The sequence below is a fragment of the Triturus cristatus genome, chromosome 4_2, assembly GCF_964204655.1.
Source record: "Triturus cristatus chromosome 4_2, aTriCri1.1, whole genome shotgun sequence".
Taxonomy (NCBI): domain Eukaryota; kingdom Metazoa; phylum Chordata; class Amphibia; order Caudata; family Salamandridae; genus Triturus; species Triturus cristatus.
In genome coordinates this window covers 840595940-840612399 of record NC_140586.1, presented here as the reverse complement: position 1 = coordinate 840612399, position 16460 = coordinate 840595940, and the positions used below count along the sequence as shown (strand labels likewise).

The following is a 16460-nucleotide window of genomic DNA, read 5'->3' as shown; positions in this document are numbered from 1 at the left end:
CTGGCCTCATGAAAGTCACAGAAAGAAATATCTTGAGCTATAAGCTGGAGGTCAAAAGTTGAAAAAGTCAACTGTCACTGAGCAGAGCTCAGAGAGACTCCTAATCACATGACGTGCGGTAAGAAATCTGAGGTGTGGTGGCTCTGTGAAGAGGGTTACTCTGAGGTCTCTGCTGTGATTGGCTGAACTTTGGATGTTATAAACTTAGGTTGAGAGTGCTCAATTCAATTTTCAGTACTACTATTTCTACTGTTAGCATGGGACTCCCACCATGACGAAGGGGAAGAATCATGCATGTGAAAGAGAAAAACACCTCATCTGATTGTTTTTTGTGCAAGGAGGGAGACCTTCCTGTTCAAAAAACAATCTCCCCTTAAATGCAGACACCCTTGCACCATGGCGCATGGGTGCCTGCACAGGAGCATGGCAGCCAATTGAGCACCAGCACGGGGCAAAACACAGGGATATTGTTGTAAATATGATGCATCCCTGTGCTTTGAAAGTGGTGCGGCGCAGCCAAATGCCATGCTGTGCAGTGCTGCGTCACATTCTTTTTTTTTTTTTATTAAACTTTTTTATTGATTTTTCACACCAACCAAAGACCGGTACATACAAAATATAGTCACTGTGAGAAATACCCCTTCCAATACAGACATATCTGTTACATAATGCCATTCACCCCATGGCAAAATGGGGACCATGCAAAAAATAATCATTATACATTTCCTGGGAATAAAGAAAGATCAAGTTATGTATCGGGTGCAGGCAAACAGTGAATAGGGAGTAGGGGACGGAGAGATCTAGAACATTACCTAAGGGGGAGTAGCCAGCACCTCCGCCGTCACCTGGGCCATCAGCGCTTGTCTGTCCCTCCGGAGTTCCACCATTGGGGAGATGCAATGTCCCCTCTGTACCTATTCCATTTCCCCCACTTCTGGTCCCACTTTTTGGGGCAGCCTCTACTCTTGAATACTGATTTTTCAGCCACCATGACAGTATCCATGTCCTGCGCCCAGTCAGCCAGGCGCGGGACTGTGGCCACCCCCCAGTGTTGTGCAATATTCCGCTTCGCAATAATGAAACCTTTAGAGGCCAATGTCTGTTCAACCTGCGTGAGATCGGACGCCCCCCATATGTTAAGTAAGCATAATTGGGGTGACAGCTCAAGGGATTTATCTCACGCTCTCCCAAGTTGGCGGGCGATTTCTACCCAGTAGTCTTGTATGTGTGGGCAGTCCCATAAAATATGACAAAAGTATCCTCTTGATTGCAATGTCAGAGGCAGAGTGGATCGGGGCGTCTACCCAGCCGGAACAGGAGTTTGGCATCTAAATATGCTCGGTGAAGGTTCTTGAGCTGGAGCAGGCGCAAGTGCATGGGGATGGCTATTTCTCAGGGTGAAACTAGAGCGTTCCGCCACATGTCATCCTCTATTTCACCCAGATCTCTGTCCCACCCCTCCCTAAGTTTCAACATCGGGTCAGGGCGATTGTTGACCAATTTCTTGTGGGTGAGAGAGATGGCCTTATGGTCCATGGGATCCAACAACAAGCGGTCCTCCAGAGGGGACGAATCGGGAAGAGGACTGTCTTTAGGCAGCGCTGAAGACACCGTGTGCGTGATCTGTAAGTACCTGAACGTCTCTGACGGAGCCAGTTGATATTTAGCTTGGAGCTCCGGGAACGATGCCAGCCTCCCCTTAACCCAGATATCTCTGATCGTGGAGATTCCGATCAAATACCACTTGTCGAACCCCAGACAAGCGCTGAGATGACCTAAAATATCGGGCTCCCACAGGCACCATCCCAATTTTCTAGTGACGTCATGCCAGACCTCAACCGTACATGGCTGCGTCATCTCTCTTCTTGCGGTCTCAATGACAAACTTAGCAAAACACTTTGTGTCTTATTTAGACACAAAGTGTTTTGCTAAGTTTGTCATTGAGACCGCAACAAGAGAGATTAAAGGCAACCTTAGGTTGCAAGGTTAGTTGATGCTTCTATCACTTGGGGAATCACGGCTAGACTTATCAACACTTCGTGCCAGTGGAGTGTCACAAAGCGTGATGCCCCATATGAAATAAAGGTACCCCCTAATTAATTAATTTTAGGTCTGGGATCAAGAGGAAAACAGAAACCATAAACAGAACACATTATTGAACACAACCAGTATTTCTTCTGTTATAGCTCAAAGTGCATAGTGGACTGATCAAAAACAGGTTCTGACAATTAATAGTAGATACATATCAGCAATTTTTTTATTTTTTTTACTTTTTATCATTCATTGCTAAGTATAAATGTCAATACTTTTTCATCACATACACACAGTGTTGTTTGCAATGTTTTTGTGTATTTTCCATTAAAACATTTAACAGTGCACAATGTTACAATATTGTTATATACATAATTGTTGTCACCCCATCCAACATTTCACTCACTCATTCCCAAAACACATGCTCTCATATGTACAATTTATACCAATCCCAGCCACGCCACACATACACCACAAATCACAACAGGAAAATATCTATTTCAGTAGTTGTTGTGTAGCGGACTAGGATCCCTCCTAAAATCAGTACGTTTTGGTGGGTGAAAAAAATTCCATATCCACATCAGGACCACACTTTAACTAGATTATACTCTTGTGGCCAATGGGGGTTTATGCCAATCTCAGAGGTCTTCTAGTATATTTATGCATGTCATTTTTTCTTTTTCATGTGTCCATACTGCTATAATCATCGCGAGGGTAATGAAGCACTCTCACAGTGGCTATAAATAGGGGAATCTTCGGGGTTCCTCGTCCTGCCCCTTGTGTTTGGTTAAGTGTTTCCACTTGACGTCTCTCAAAACTCTGTGGATTTTAAAAGAGTCGATGGCAAACCCTAATTTATACCCCCCTATAGAATACAACAGGTGGTCTCGGACTCGGGACGTACCCGAGGAGTTTCATGTCAGAAGAACAAATGATGGACAGAATGTTGAACAAATCAAACATTCCACAGATCTAGGATTAATCCTTTGTTTTTGTTCCTCAACACACCACCCCAGTTTGTATCCAGCCATTTGCAAATCAGTCTTGACCCTGCTCCCCATGGGAATATTCCATCCCAAACTGCCAGGCAAGGTCCTCCCTGGACCAGAAACAAGCATCCATGCTGCAAAGATATGAATTCAAAGGCTGTGGATTGCTTTGGTATGTGCTGCAGTCAAAAAGTGATACACATGTATGCGAGCACAAATGGTGGACAATAATTGTATTTCAGTGGTGGTACCTGGTAGGTAAGTCGGATTATCACGGCCACTGGAATTATGGAATGAGGAGGACCAAATTATGCAGCACAGTTGACTAAATTATGAGACAAGAAAATACAAATTATGCGCATAATTTGGCATACGCTGTGGCAGAATTGCTTAACTATTTTGTACTGGGCAAAGGTTTCACTGCATTAGTACTTTTGACATTTGGGCCCAGATTTTAAAATATTTTGGGCTAGGGTTGCATTACTTTTTTACCTCAAACACGACACCAAGTGTAGTGGTGGAAGTTACAATTCAACGCAGATCACGTTTGCATTGGATTGTAACCTAAAGTAACACAAAACTGCACTATGTACTGCCTTGCTTATTTTGTGTCAAGGGGGAATTCCATGGATGGTGTATGGGTGTTCCCAAGCAATCACCCTGGGAATCATCCTCGACTCAACGCTCTCAATGACCAAGCAAGTCAACGCCGTCTCCTCCTCCTGCTTCAAAAACCTCTGCATGCTCCGCAAGATCTACAGATGGATCCCGACAGATACAAGAAAGACAGTCACCCAGGCCCTCGTCAGCAGCAGACTCGACAACGGTTGCGCCCTCTACGCTGGAGCCCCGACCAAGCTCATCAAACGTCTACCACGCATCCAAAATGCCTCGGCGCAACTGATCCTCGACGTACCACGACACGGCCACATCACCCCCCACTTGAGAAACCTGCACTGGCTCCCCGTCAACAAAAGCATATCCTTCAAGCTCCTCATCCACGCACACAAAGCACTCCACAAGACCGACCCAGCCTACCTCAACAGACGTCTCTCCTTCTACATCCCCAACCGCCAGCTACGCTCTGCCGACCTCTCACTCGCCACCGTCCCATGCATCCGAAGAACAACAACCAGCGGGAGATCCTTCTCCCACCTTGCCGCCAAGACATGGAACACCCTCCCACTGAGCCTACGACAGACCCAAGACCTGCTGACCTTCAGGAGGATACTCAAGACCTGGCTGTTCGATCAATAGCGCCCCCCTGCACCCAGCGCCTTGAGACCCTCGCGGGTATGTAGTGCGCTTTACAAATGATTGATTGATTGATGCAAATTCCTATCTTTAAAGAATTGTACACATGAGTTTACGCCACAATCCTGTGCTTCTTTGAAGTTGATATAACAATGAGGAATGTTTTCATTTCTCCTCATTGTCCCTCTTTTATGTGTGCTGCATTCAACAGCACACACACAAATTGGGAAATCCTTATAGCACAGATTGTGTATTGCAGCATTTATATAGTGCTTCCCACCCTTACATGGGTCGCTGAAGCACTTGCCTACATGAGTAGCATGCTACATCGTGTAGTGTGCGTGGTTGGCAGGATGACATCTTTGTTTTGATCCTAAGTGGGAAGTGTTTCCGTGTGGTGCGTGATGATCACTGAGGTGTGGTTATCGTGTTACGGGACGCAGTGCATAGCAGTCTGCTGGATGATGAAGTGTAAGAGACAGACATACAATTTTATGATTTTCACTATGCTGGTAACTTTGAACAGTTCTGCAGGTGCCATTTATGGTATTTCTTATTATTCTGGCCTGCTAAGTTGGTTATTGCAATGGTTTGTCCAATTTGAGATTTTGTGTATAGCTGTGGTGATGAGCTGGCATGGTTAGAGGGAGAGAGAAGTGGAGAGATCTTTTGGGGTGGGCACTTTTATTATCATACAAGACGGTGGTTCATGCACACCAGGTTTGTTCTCACTTATACTCTCACTTATGGTTTCATAAAGTTGTGTGTGCAGATCGGGTATCGCTCACTGATCCATAAGCATGGGAAAAGACTGAAAATAGCACTCCCCTTGGAGGGTGCGGTGGGGGGGGGTCCCCTCAATGCACAGCGTGTGTCAGTTAGTTCACTTTAAATCAGTCTGGTACAAGTTGGTCCTGTTTCCATACATTGAATTTATTTACTTTAAATGATTTAAACCACATGAATTAGAACTGAAAACAGTAGAACTGAAAAGCTCCAAAATTATATTCCCAATTACTAGTCCCGATGCATTTTGGGCTACTGGGAGCCCTTCATCAGGGTCATTTTTAAACTCCTAAAAAATGAAGCATAAAGGCTGGAGTCACTGAACAGCACTGTTCATGCCTGTAAACTTGAAACATGTGCATCATTGTCTATGCCAAGAAAGGATATTCCAGTGGTGTCATGGTGACTGCTCTGTCATGCAATTTGGAAACATGTGTCAATGAAATGCTAGTTGACTTAATCAGGTAACGATATCACATTATTTCAATGCTAAAAATATCAGCTAAAAAAGTGTGGTGTGCGGCTTGTACTTATGGAGATGCTCCTGATTACTGAATTGTGCTCAGAAATAATCCATTTTAAAGATTTGTGCTAAAAAGGTGTTCATGCTCCAGGATGCAGACTGGGTGAACCGAACGCGTCCTGTGGCTACAGCAGTGTTCTTAATGAATGGTGGAGCCCAGTTCAGAGATGCTTGTTAAAAAGCACGGCAACCCTCTTTGAACTGGGCTCCATCATGCTGTGTATATTGTAAGGTTTCAGAGACACAAACACGTTAGTTTCTGAGATGAACCCACTCTTGCTTTAGGAACCTTTCTCTTTGTTAAACATGCAACAGTGCTAATATTTCAAGCCTTTCCGCTGAGACTCTTGAATCCTTATATGGTTGACTCTTGTTTCAGAAGTAATCTTACACCATAGAAAAAATACAAGAATATTCAAGAATCAGGAAAATCGAGCACAAAAATATTGGAAGGTAAGTTTCTATAGGTAAAAAAAGTGTTACTACAAATATGCCCCATATATGTATCTTGACGATATATCTATCTTCAAGGTACGTAGATGTGAAGTTAAGCATAGTAAATCTATACTTACCAATTGGCACTTACCTTCTCGATATTTTGGTCCTCGATAATTTTGACCCGATATTCTGTCCACACAATATTTTTGTTTCCGATATTCTATCAGTGATCCCCGTTCAATGACGTTTCATTTAGTTCATTGTCTCCTTCCATTTCCTCCTCAGATCCAGTTTCCTTGACTTCTCACTGTTATTTCTGCCAGCTCTCCCTTCAGTTTTCTCCTCTATCCCTTCTCTGTCGCATTCATTCACATCTGCGGCTGTATTTTGAAAGTTATAGGGTAGGCACTGTATGAATTTGCGGGTATTTGAGGTGAATCTCTAATGTTCAATCTTGAAATATAGACAGGTGCTCCGTTAATTTAAAAGAGAGATTTATTTCAGAGGTGTTTCCGATATCAATATCGATACTATGTTCAGATGGAAAAGGGCTAGCTAATACGTGTTTTGCCCCAGGGTCGGCACACAGGCCCATGGCTTTCTCAAGGCTGTATGTCCAAAACAGTTGTTTTAAAAATACATGAACACAGAAATATATGCATGACATTTATAAAAACGTTAAAACACATTATGCAAAATGAATCAACATTGGAACAGAGAAAACGACAAGAAAAGCACAAAAAAGTAAAAAAGAAAACTGGTTGGTCAATGACAATAAATCGATTGCTTTGAGTGGGGAAACCATGGGTACACTGCACACTGGGTCAAAGAACACTCTGTGCAGCATGGTCATGCTTGAAGATCGCGCCAAGTACAGCATTGCTGCTGGTTGTGCGTTTGGGCATCTACCCTGGTGTGCACGCTTCTTAAGAAATGGCGGCTTGCCCTGAACTGATGAGTGTAGAAAGATGTGTTACTCAACAGGTCCGCAGTCAGGTTTACCGCTGATAATTTAGCGAGGATTAATAAATACTGGTCTATAATGAAGATTAGTAAAGGATATTAGTGTCACTGAGGCAAACACAGCAGTAAGGACTCACTTCCTACCTAGGTGCTAAGAATCTTGTCCAGCATTTTGAACTGAACGCACCGCCCTGATTAGTCCAGGTTGACAGGCTGTTACCTGTGTCACAGATAGAGATTTAAATGAAGTCTACAATGGTTGTTTATTTGGACCAGTATACTGCATGGGTGCATCGAGCGATGCTTAGCTAGGTTAGTGTTGAAAGCAGGTCACTGACGTCCGGAATCGTCCATTCAGTAAGAACCACTTTGTTCTCCTTCTTTATGCTGTTTTATTTAGGGCGAACAAGGCCCTTTCGGGTGTCAGGGCGCTGTACAGTTGTATATAGATAGGTAGTCTTAGTCTGACATTAACACAGCACACACGCTCCATCTTATTCCCATTATTTCTTGCCCAGAGCTCCACTAATATCCGACAGCCAACACCTTCTCCTGACGCCTGAATGACACTCCCCCATGGGAGGCCTACTTCAACCTAAACGCTGGACCATGACCTAGATTTACAATGATTTTGCATCATTGTTTTGTCATTTTTGTGGCTCTGCCTGATGCTAAATCTTTTTAGCCCTTTACTAAGCCATGCAAAGACACTTTGCATGGAATTGTGTGGTTCAGTAAATACTAAGAAACGCAAAGCAGCACATTGTGCTGCCTTGCATTACTTTGTGTCGTTTAGGCATTACATTGGGTCAGCATGGGCGTTCCCCAGGTCTGCAAAAAATGTAGTCCTGGGTTTGCACCAAAATGCTGCTTCTTCCTGACAGAGGCTTAACGAGAACAAATATCCACATTTCTCCTGCTTCCTTCCTTCCATGTGTGTTGTATTCTGAAGCACACACAGAAAGAGGAGTATGTCTCCAAGGATTGTTTTTGAGCAGGAAAGTGCCGCCTCCTCCACAAAACCAATCCTACCCATAGCGCAGGCACCCTTCATCTAAGGTGCAGGGGGTGCTCGCCTCGGCGCTAGGCACCAGTGCCAGAAGAGAGCTGAAGAGCGTCATATCGCTGTAAATATGGAGCATTACAGGACTCTCCCCATCAAGCAACGTCGTGCATCAAGTTTCCTTTCTGCGCCACGTTGCATAAAATAATAGTCAATGTGCTTCCAACTTCTTACCACCAGGATAACTCCCCAGAGAAACCGGGGACAGTTCATTAGTGAGAAGCCGACATTCAGCCTTCCACTGTGCAGGTGACAGCCTGGCTTGCTTTTACAAAGGATTTGGAGAGACTGCACCTACCTGCAGGGGGTTATCTGATTGGCCCATAGGACACCTTGCAGGTGCACTATGAGCCACCTCTTTTCTGCCCACAGTTAGTGTGATCCCCAGACAGCCCACTTGCCTCTGCGCTTGTGTTTGTAATAAGGCGTAGGTGGAGAGGTCTTTCCTCATTTGCATGGGGCCATGCCCACATGCTAAGGAGGTACCACCCCATCTTGAGAGTACACCAGTGTAAAATTTGGATGGGTGTGATACGTATAACAGAAGTGACTGTACAAGCATCTGAGGCCCCTTCTGCAGTTCCAAAGTGCCAAGGGGGGGGAAGAAGCAGACACAAATGCATGCTGTGCTATGTGGGCAGGCCTAGGCATTGGCAAATTAGTGCATAATCCTACAGCTGCTGAACCATGAGACACAGATGATTGCTAGACTGAAAGGAGTAATTCGGGCATATGGATCTGTGATATAGTCAATGCTGGAGAAGCGTAGATCCTTCTGCTCTTTGGCCATCATTGATACGCTATTTACTGCCTCATCCACTACTGCCATCTTACAAATTTCTATGGCCATCAATGTATCAATTTTAGAACATCAAGAGATAATGGCAACAGCAGCAAATAAATTATTCGTTATATTATATTCCCAAGCGGCAGAAATGTATCTTTAGAGTCTAGAATTGGAAATATAGCACTGAAAAATCAGCATGGTTAGATCACTTTTTTATAAATTAGATAATCAGGCAACTTTCCACTCTATGCGACAGTGGTTAGACCCGTAACAATGTGCAAATCAATTCTTCTTTAGGTAATCACTTGGCCCGCCCATCTCCGCTGTGATCAGCAATGTCTCCACTCGTTGTCCAGCTCGATCACTCCTCCGTAGGTAAGAAATCAGTATCAATGGCCACACAGTTATAAGCGGCGTACCGCAGCTTCTCTTCACAGACTTTGGCACTGGAGGAGAAAGAGTTAAAGAAAGTGAGACATTACCACAATACCAGAAGCCATTCCTTCTTCCTCCTCCTCTTAGTTGACCAGTAGTTCACTTCTAATGTATTAGGAGCAGCGCTATCTGCTGCATTGCTTCACATTGGTATAATGTCCATGGGTAGGGCCTGCCATAAACAGGCAACAGCCTCTTTTTTTTTTTTTTTTTTAATGGTGGTGATTAGGCATGTGCAAAATTTCCAAAATCTTAAATTTGAGTAACACAATTTTGCAAAAAAGATACAAAATTATGAGGCTGTCTGTAAATGACGTTTGCCGGTATGTCGTGTGAAATTTGAATGCAAGGGCATGCCTGGTTACTGACCGGTAATCTTCATTATCTTTAGTTCCAGGAGTACTCGTCACAATCATTACTTTATTGTTAAGGGTGGCCTCACCCCTCAAAGGAGAAAAAAAACAGGAAGTAAGATAGGAACCACCCACGCCTGGGTCTTAAGGATTACTTACCCTGTGCCACTTCAAGTAATACCAAGCCCAAATTGAAAGGCAGCAAATGGAGGGGTGGGTGAGTCATAGTGACTGTATTGAGGACTCGCGGGACTAAGAAAATGAAGATTACCGGTAAGTAACCAGGCATCATCCCTACATCACTCTGTCCTCATCCCAATCATTACTTTTGAGCATACCAACGCCCATAGGCCTGCAATTTGAAAATAATAGAAGGTAAAACAATAACCAATGCTTTCCCATTTTATTAGTGCTCACAGAAATCCAAGCACGTGAAGAAACAACAGCTCTCAAAGCTCCTTCATCACAATGAGAGATAGATTTGGGTGACCTAGAGGATGATTGGCGAGATGCACTTGCCTCACCCCGGGAAATCGCCATCCCCATGAGACTCAGACTAATTCAGCTCAAGACCCTGCACCGAGTCTACCTCTCAGTGACAGTCCTGGTTAAGATAAAAAGAAGAACTGACACGTATTGCCTACGAAACTGCTCCCAAGAGGGAACCTTCTTCCACACGATATAGGAATGCCCAATCATTCAAACATACTGGGTAGCGGTCACATCAGAGATGGGAAGCGAGAGGGGGAAAAACTCAATGCCACCCCAAAACTTTGTTTATTAAACATCTGGGAAGCCACGACCTAACACAAACTAAAAAATCATGGGCATCGTTGGGATGGGCTCTCGCAAAACGAAATATGGCACAAAAATGGGGAGTGGGGAACCACCACTAGCAAAAGGCTGGGAGGCAGACATGGACAGGGCTATGATAGCGGAGAAAGAAGTTTTCAAAAACAGAGGATGCCACAAAAATGGGATCGTAAATGGGCACCATGGAATACATACAGAGGCGATATCTGCTTGTCCCCTGCAGCAGGAGGGAGGAGAGGTTGGTAGAATCACTGAATGAAAAGAGGTCGGCACACACTATCGAAAATGTCTCAGATTGTAAAAGCAAACGTAAGGAATACCAATGTTGTAACCCACCAATGTCAAACTAATAACTGTTCAGCTGTGTCTTCTGCTGTTTTGTTCAACAAAAAGATTTTTCTTTAAACTCCTTCATTAAAGGAAGGATCCTCCTGTTAAACATTCTCTATTCAGTAGTGTTTGAAAAAGATATTAGCTGAAGCACGAGTGGCTGCCTTACATCTCTCTGGCAAGTGGACACTGATATTCCACCCTAAAAGTAGCCTCTCCATGGCTAGAACATCCCTGAATGCCCTTAGTCATAGAAGTTCAGGAGATGTGGAATGACTCCATCTGATTATAGTCCTATTGGTAACCTTGACCCCCCTGATTTGAGCCTTCAAAGGTCACTAGCAGATGTTCAGCCTTCCTGAAGATCTGAGTTTGATCCAAGGAGATGGTGACAGCCGATTTGACATTCAAGAGGTGAAAGTTTAGTTCTTCCTAAGATGTAGGAAAGGAAAAGAACGATGTAAGGAAAATGTCCTGCTGTCTATGAAAAGAAGATGACATTTTAGAGAATAATGCAGGGTTAGGTCTCAAAACCAGACCCTATTCCAAGATGGAAAAAAGAGGGTTATATGGCACTGCTCCCAATTGACCAATTCTTCTGGCAGATGTAATGGTCAGAAGAAAAGTAAATCTCAGAATAAGTTCACAGGGGACCTCTTGTAGTACCCTCAGGACGAATGGCAAATCCCAAATAGGAACAGTGGGGTTGCTAACAGGCCCAGAGTTGGGAACACTCTAACAGTCTTTGAACTAACAGAGTATCTTTCTAAGAAAGCTTGGATAGAGGCCCTTTGAGATATTAAGGTGGATAATGCTACATCCTTATTTAACTCGTTGGTTAACAACTGCAGCTCAGAAGAGATGCCAGAGGCGAGTGGCGAAAGAGAAAGGAGTTGACACCACCTCTGAAAGACACCCCAGCGCTTGGAAAAGGCGGAAAGAGTTGAAGGTCACTTATAACACCACCATGGGAATGTGCTCTGGAGTTCTCCTGCTTTGAAGGCTTAACCTCTCCACTGCCAAACTGTGAGAGACAGAGGAAAGACACAAGGGATACAGAGGGATTCTCCAGAATGGTGCTACCCACATTCATTGCAGTAGAGGAAACCCTGATCAGAGTGGCCAAAACGGAAGGACTGGGATAACCTCAGGAGCCTCCGTCTGGATCTTTAGAAAACCTGAGTAATAAGGGGCATAGAGTAGTTGAAGGGGCCAGGATAGAGAAAGAGTGTTCGCTTCTATTGTTCCTGGTAAAGAGAACTTTGATATTGAGTGTCATCTCTTGAAGTGGACAGGTCTAGTACAGGTTTCTTGAACCAAAAGCACATCTGGAAAAACACCTGAGGAGAGAGATAGAAGTATTGAGAGGGTGGAAGACTTTTTTGAGCTGATCTACTGCAGTTGTCCGTTTCGATGATACAAATGGGTCAGAGCAACCCACAATTCATTGAGCTAGGAGGTTAAGAGGGCCATATCTCATGCCACCCTGCCTGTTTATGTAAGCCATGGCAACAGTGTTGCCTGTTCTGAGGAGAAAATAAAGGGTTAATATCAACATTTGGAAATGTAGCAGAGCTTTGTTGGTGGCTGACACTTCTCTCCAGTTCCATGACATGAGTTTGTCTACAGCAGACCATCTGCTCTGGATTGTCTTCAATGAGCAGCCACCACTCCAGCCCTCCTCGCTGGCATCCATTGTTATCACCAAGGAGGAGTGAGAATGAAAGGGAAGCCCCCTTAAGAGATTTGGAGGATTCAACCACAACTGTAGTTGTTGGCGTATCACAGGAGACACTGGAACAGGATATTCCCAATCCAACGTGGAAGGTTTCCAGTGTTTGGGAAGATGCAGTAAAAGTGGTCTGAGATGGAGCCTGGCCAAGGGACATGGGAACACACATGCCTCCATGTGTCGGTATACGTGTAGCAAAGTGTGAGTTATCACCTGTTCCTGTGCCAGCAGATGTTGCAAAGAAGATCTTAACATTTAGGTTCTTTGTTCCAGAAGAAAAACCTTCCCTAGGCTGGTTCTAGAGAAAGCCCTGCTTAAAATTGTATCTTGTTGAGTGAGTAGGTTGTACTTCCTGAAGTTTGTTAAATGGCCATGGATTTCCTGGGATTCTTTCATTTACTGCTATGCCCTTATGGCTTCCTCCTCTGTGTCTGCTTTTAGTAGCAAGTTGTCCAGGTAGGGGAATACAGATGTAGGTGTAGGTTAGCTACCACAGGAGCCAGAATTGTGGTGAAAACTCTTGGTGCGGACTTCATGCCAAATAGAAGAATCTGGAACTGATTATGGTCGTTCTGAATCGTGAACCTCAAAAACTTCCACTGTCCCTTCAATATGTGTATATGAAGATAAGCATCCATGAAATCCACTGTTATGAGGTGTGCGCTGTTACAAATCCTTTGAGGAGTTCACGAAGGGAACCAAAGCAATGGGCAAAGTTTTGCAATTTGTCTGACCCAAGGATTGGAGGTGGATGTTTACGAAACCTCTCGGATATGGAGAATCTAACCTTCAACTGGTCACTCCACGGTACTTCCTGGATAGTCAGGATCATTGAGTCTTTTTGGGGCGAAGAGGTCATGTTCTTTTGGTCTCCCTGTCCCTAAAAACCTTTTTCACAGCATCTAATGGAAGCGAAAGAAGGATGCTGACTAGATCTCCTAGATGATTGACCACAACCTTCCTTGCAGTAAGATGACCGATCAGAAGAAGAGGCATTTTGGCGGCTGGAGGAGGAATGTTTCTTCTCTTTAAACAGCTTGGGGAGCTTTTCTTTCAACTCCGAACCAAGGAGCTTCACACTTCCAAAGGGCATCCTTGAAGCTGTGGAATATGGGCATCACTCCCTCAGAAATAAATTTCTTCTAGCTGCCATCACGGCGACCTCAGCCATAGCAGAAGCCATCAGAACATAGAGGGAGAGGTGTGGCGCAGCGGCCAGAGTGCAGGGCTCACGGCTCGATCCCCAGTGCCGGCAGCAGCTCAGATCAGCATCATATGACTCTGGGAAATAGCTCACTCCCTGACGTCCCCCACCGTCTTGGAACCTTTAAGGGGGTGATATGTTCACGTTTTACAAATAGTAATTATTATGATTAACATCAAAGGATATATACGAAACAAATTGTATTTGTTGTTTTATAGCTGCAAGTGGAGAGGAGGAATTCATACCCTTCCAAATCTGCTCAGATAAGACTTTAAAATCAGTAATGAGAGATTAGCAACAATAAGCCACACGCATGCCAGACCGCATGGTTAGATGTATCCATATTAAGTTTTCTTTAGTGATGCATCTATTGTTTTATGAGTTTGATCTTTTAAAATACTTTCTTCTGCCATCTAGGGCCACCCGAATAGACTTGCCACCAGCAATTAACAAACACATACTACAACCTAATTTTGCTCATTTGATTAACGGGGTAAAGTTTGAGCTTAAGACGCAGAATGGAAATTTTATCTGGATCTTTCCATTCTCTATAAATTACCTCCTTAGCAAAGACATGAATAGGAGGATCCAGGGACGGAGCCTTGATAAAGTGCCTTAAGAGCAGGTCACAAGAAGTGCTTAGTAATTCTTCCATAGGAGACACCATGTTATTCTTGATCCTGTGAAAAAAGATCAGAAAAAAGTTCCTTCCCAAAGTATTCGTCCCCTTGTTCAGAAGGAAAGGAATACATTACCTCTTTGGAAACTAAAACAGAACCCTCCGAGCTGGCCTGTGCAGCTGGTTTCCAAAGAGAAAGGCCTTTCAGAACGTGCAAGGTCTCAATCAAAATGGCACCTACTAGAAGAGTGCTTTCCCAAGGCTCACAGGAGAGTAACAGCCACTCTGACACACTAGCAGGTTGAAACGACACATTCTCCTGTTCACAGGCCTGTCCTTATATATCTGATGTCCTTGAGGAAAAATAAGCGTACATACGTGGGAGACCACGCCGTCCTGGAGCAGCTGCTAATAACTAGCTCTAGGAGAGCGTTAAAGTGGTTGTGCTCGCGCCCGGTCCCAATTACTGGCCAGTGTCATGAAGAATAATTAAGTCCTATGCACCCAGGGGTCGGTGGGCCCTATCTTACTTCTGTTTCTTTCTCATGCTTGGGGTGGCACCACCCTAAAAAAAGTAATGACTGACACAAGGACACGGGGCATAGCGATAATAACTTCGATAAATTAAAATGTCATACGAGATACCAGCAGGCGACTCAAAGCAGAAGAAATGAGTTACTTACCTGTAACTGCAGTTATCCAGTATTGGTATCTTTCATAGATTCACATGCTTGAATCATTCCCCGTCGATGAGATGGGAGTCCCCGGTACATTTATAAGGGTAATGTCACATTAGACATAGGAGGCAACGGGTCTAAGGCCTTATTTAGTAACATATCTAAGTCCTTATTTAAAAGAGGATCAAACTTAAGAGAACAACCAATCAGCTGACACCACCCCCTAGACCCTTCCTGGAAGGAGCGCCAGTCCCTCAGATTTTCATAAGCACTGTGCGTATCCAGAGGTACAACTGAGAGCATGTGAGCCCTTCCAAGGGAAGGAGTGCAGGTCGCATGTGAATCTATGAAAGATACCAATACTGGATAACTGCAGTTACAGGTAAGTAACTCATTTCTTATCCATTATTAGGGTATCTTTCATAGATTTACATGCTAGAATCAGAATAAAAAGCAGTAATGAGCACATTTCGTCATGTACATAAGCCATACATATATGAATAGTCAACAAAAATTTCTTGAGAATGAAATATAAAAGCAGGTAATGAAATAAGCAAATAAATACGATATAGCAAATGCAGTTTTCAATATTGGCATAACGAATAGAAGAGAACAGAGAAATGTGCATTAGAAAGGTTTGTAAGATGGAAGGAAGGCTCACCTTTATTGAAATAGCACCGTCTGTCCCACCGCAGCATCCTCCATCAATTCGGAATCCAAGCAGTAATGCTTAGTGAATGTATGGGGCGTATTCCAGGTTGCTCTATAAATGTCTGAGAGGGGCACGCCAGCAAACAACGCCATGATGTAGATATTGCCCTAGTGGAATGGGCACAAACTTTTAATTGTAGCGGTAGACCAGCTTGCTGGTCACAGAAGAGAATAGCACCAGAGATCCATCTAGATATGCTCTATTTCATTAAGGGGAAACCTTTTCTGGGTAAGCTGTATGCTACAAAAAGCTGATTAGACTTGCAGAAGGATTTTGTTCTGTCTAGATAAAATTTAAGGCAGCGCTTCAAGTCCAAAGAATGCAAGGCTCGTTCAGCTGCCATTTGTGGATTTGTAAAGAAGGATTTTAAGATAATTGGCTCATTTAGATGAAAGTCTGATGGGACTTTAGGTATAAATTTCGGGTTGGTATGAAGGATCACTATCGTTCTTAAATTGAATAAATGGTTCTTGTATTGTGAAAGCTTGAAGTTCACTAACTCTTCTTGCGGATGCAAGAGCTAGAAGAGGAGCAGTTTTCCATGAAAGGAATTTTAAGTCAGCTCTGTGTATTGGCTCAAATGGGTGCTTCATAAGTTAAGCAAGTACCATGTTGTGTTGCCATGTTGGAGGTGGAGATTTTACTGGAGGAAAAGTTCTGAATAGACCTTTAAGAAACTGTTTTATCAGTCTGTTTGACCACAAGGAAGAATCTTTGGAAGATCCTCAAAAATGGGAGATTGCAGCTAAGT

The 16460-nt window shown here is 43.8% G+C and overlaps 1 protein-coding gene across 2 annotated transcripts in view; it reads right to left on the bottom strand.

Annotated features, from left to right (window-relative positions):
• Window positions 1-6498: 6498 nt before the first annotated feature.
• LOC146835224 (E3 ubiquitin-protein ligase HECTD3-like) overlaps window positions 6499-16460 on the bottom strand; it is a 479862-nt gene continuing 469900 nt past the window's right edge. The window contains exons 21-22 of one of the 2 annotated variants that reach the window (XR_014960692.1): window positions 8673-9280; window positions 6499-7851 (exon numbers count right to left, since the gene is read on the bottom strand). Coding sequence is in view for 1 of the 2 variants with exons in the window: in XM_085602813.1 (XP_085458939.1) it covers window positions 9196-9280 (85 nt within the window). In the remaining variant the exon portion in view is untranslated. Of the gene's footprint in view, window positions 9281-16460 lie in introns of both variants that reach the window. The other variant, XM_085602813.1, reaches the window with a different exon arrangement.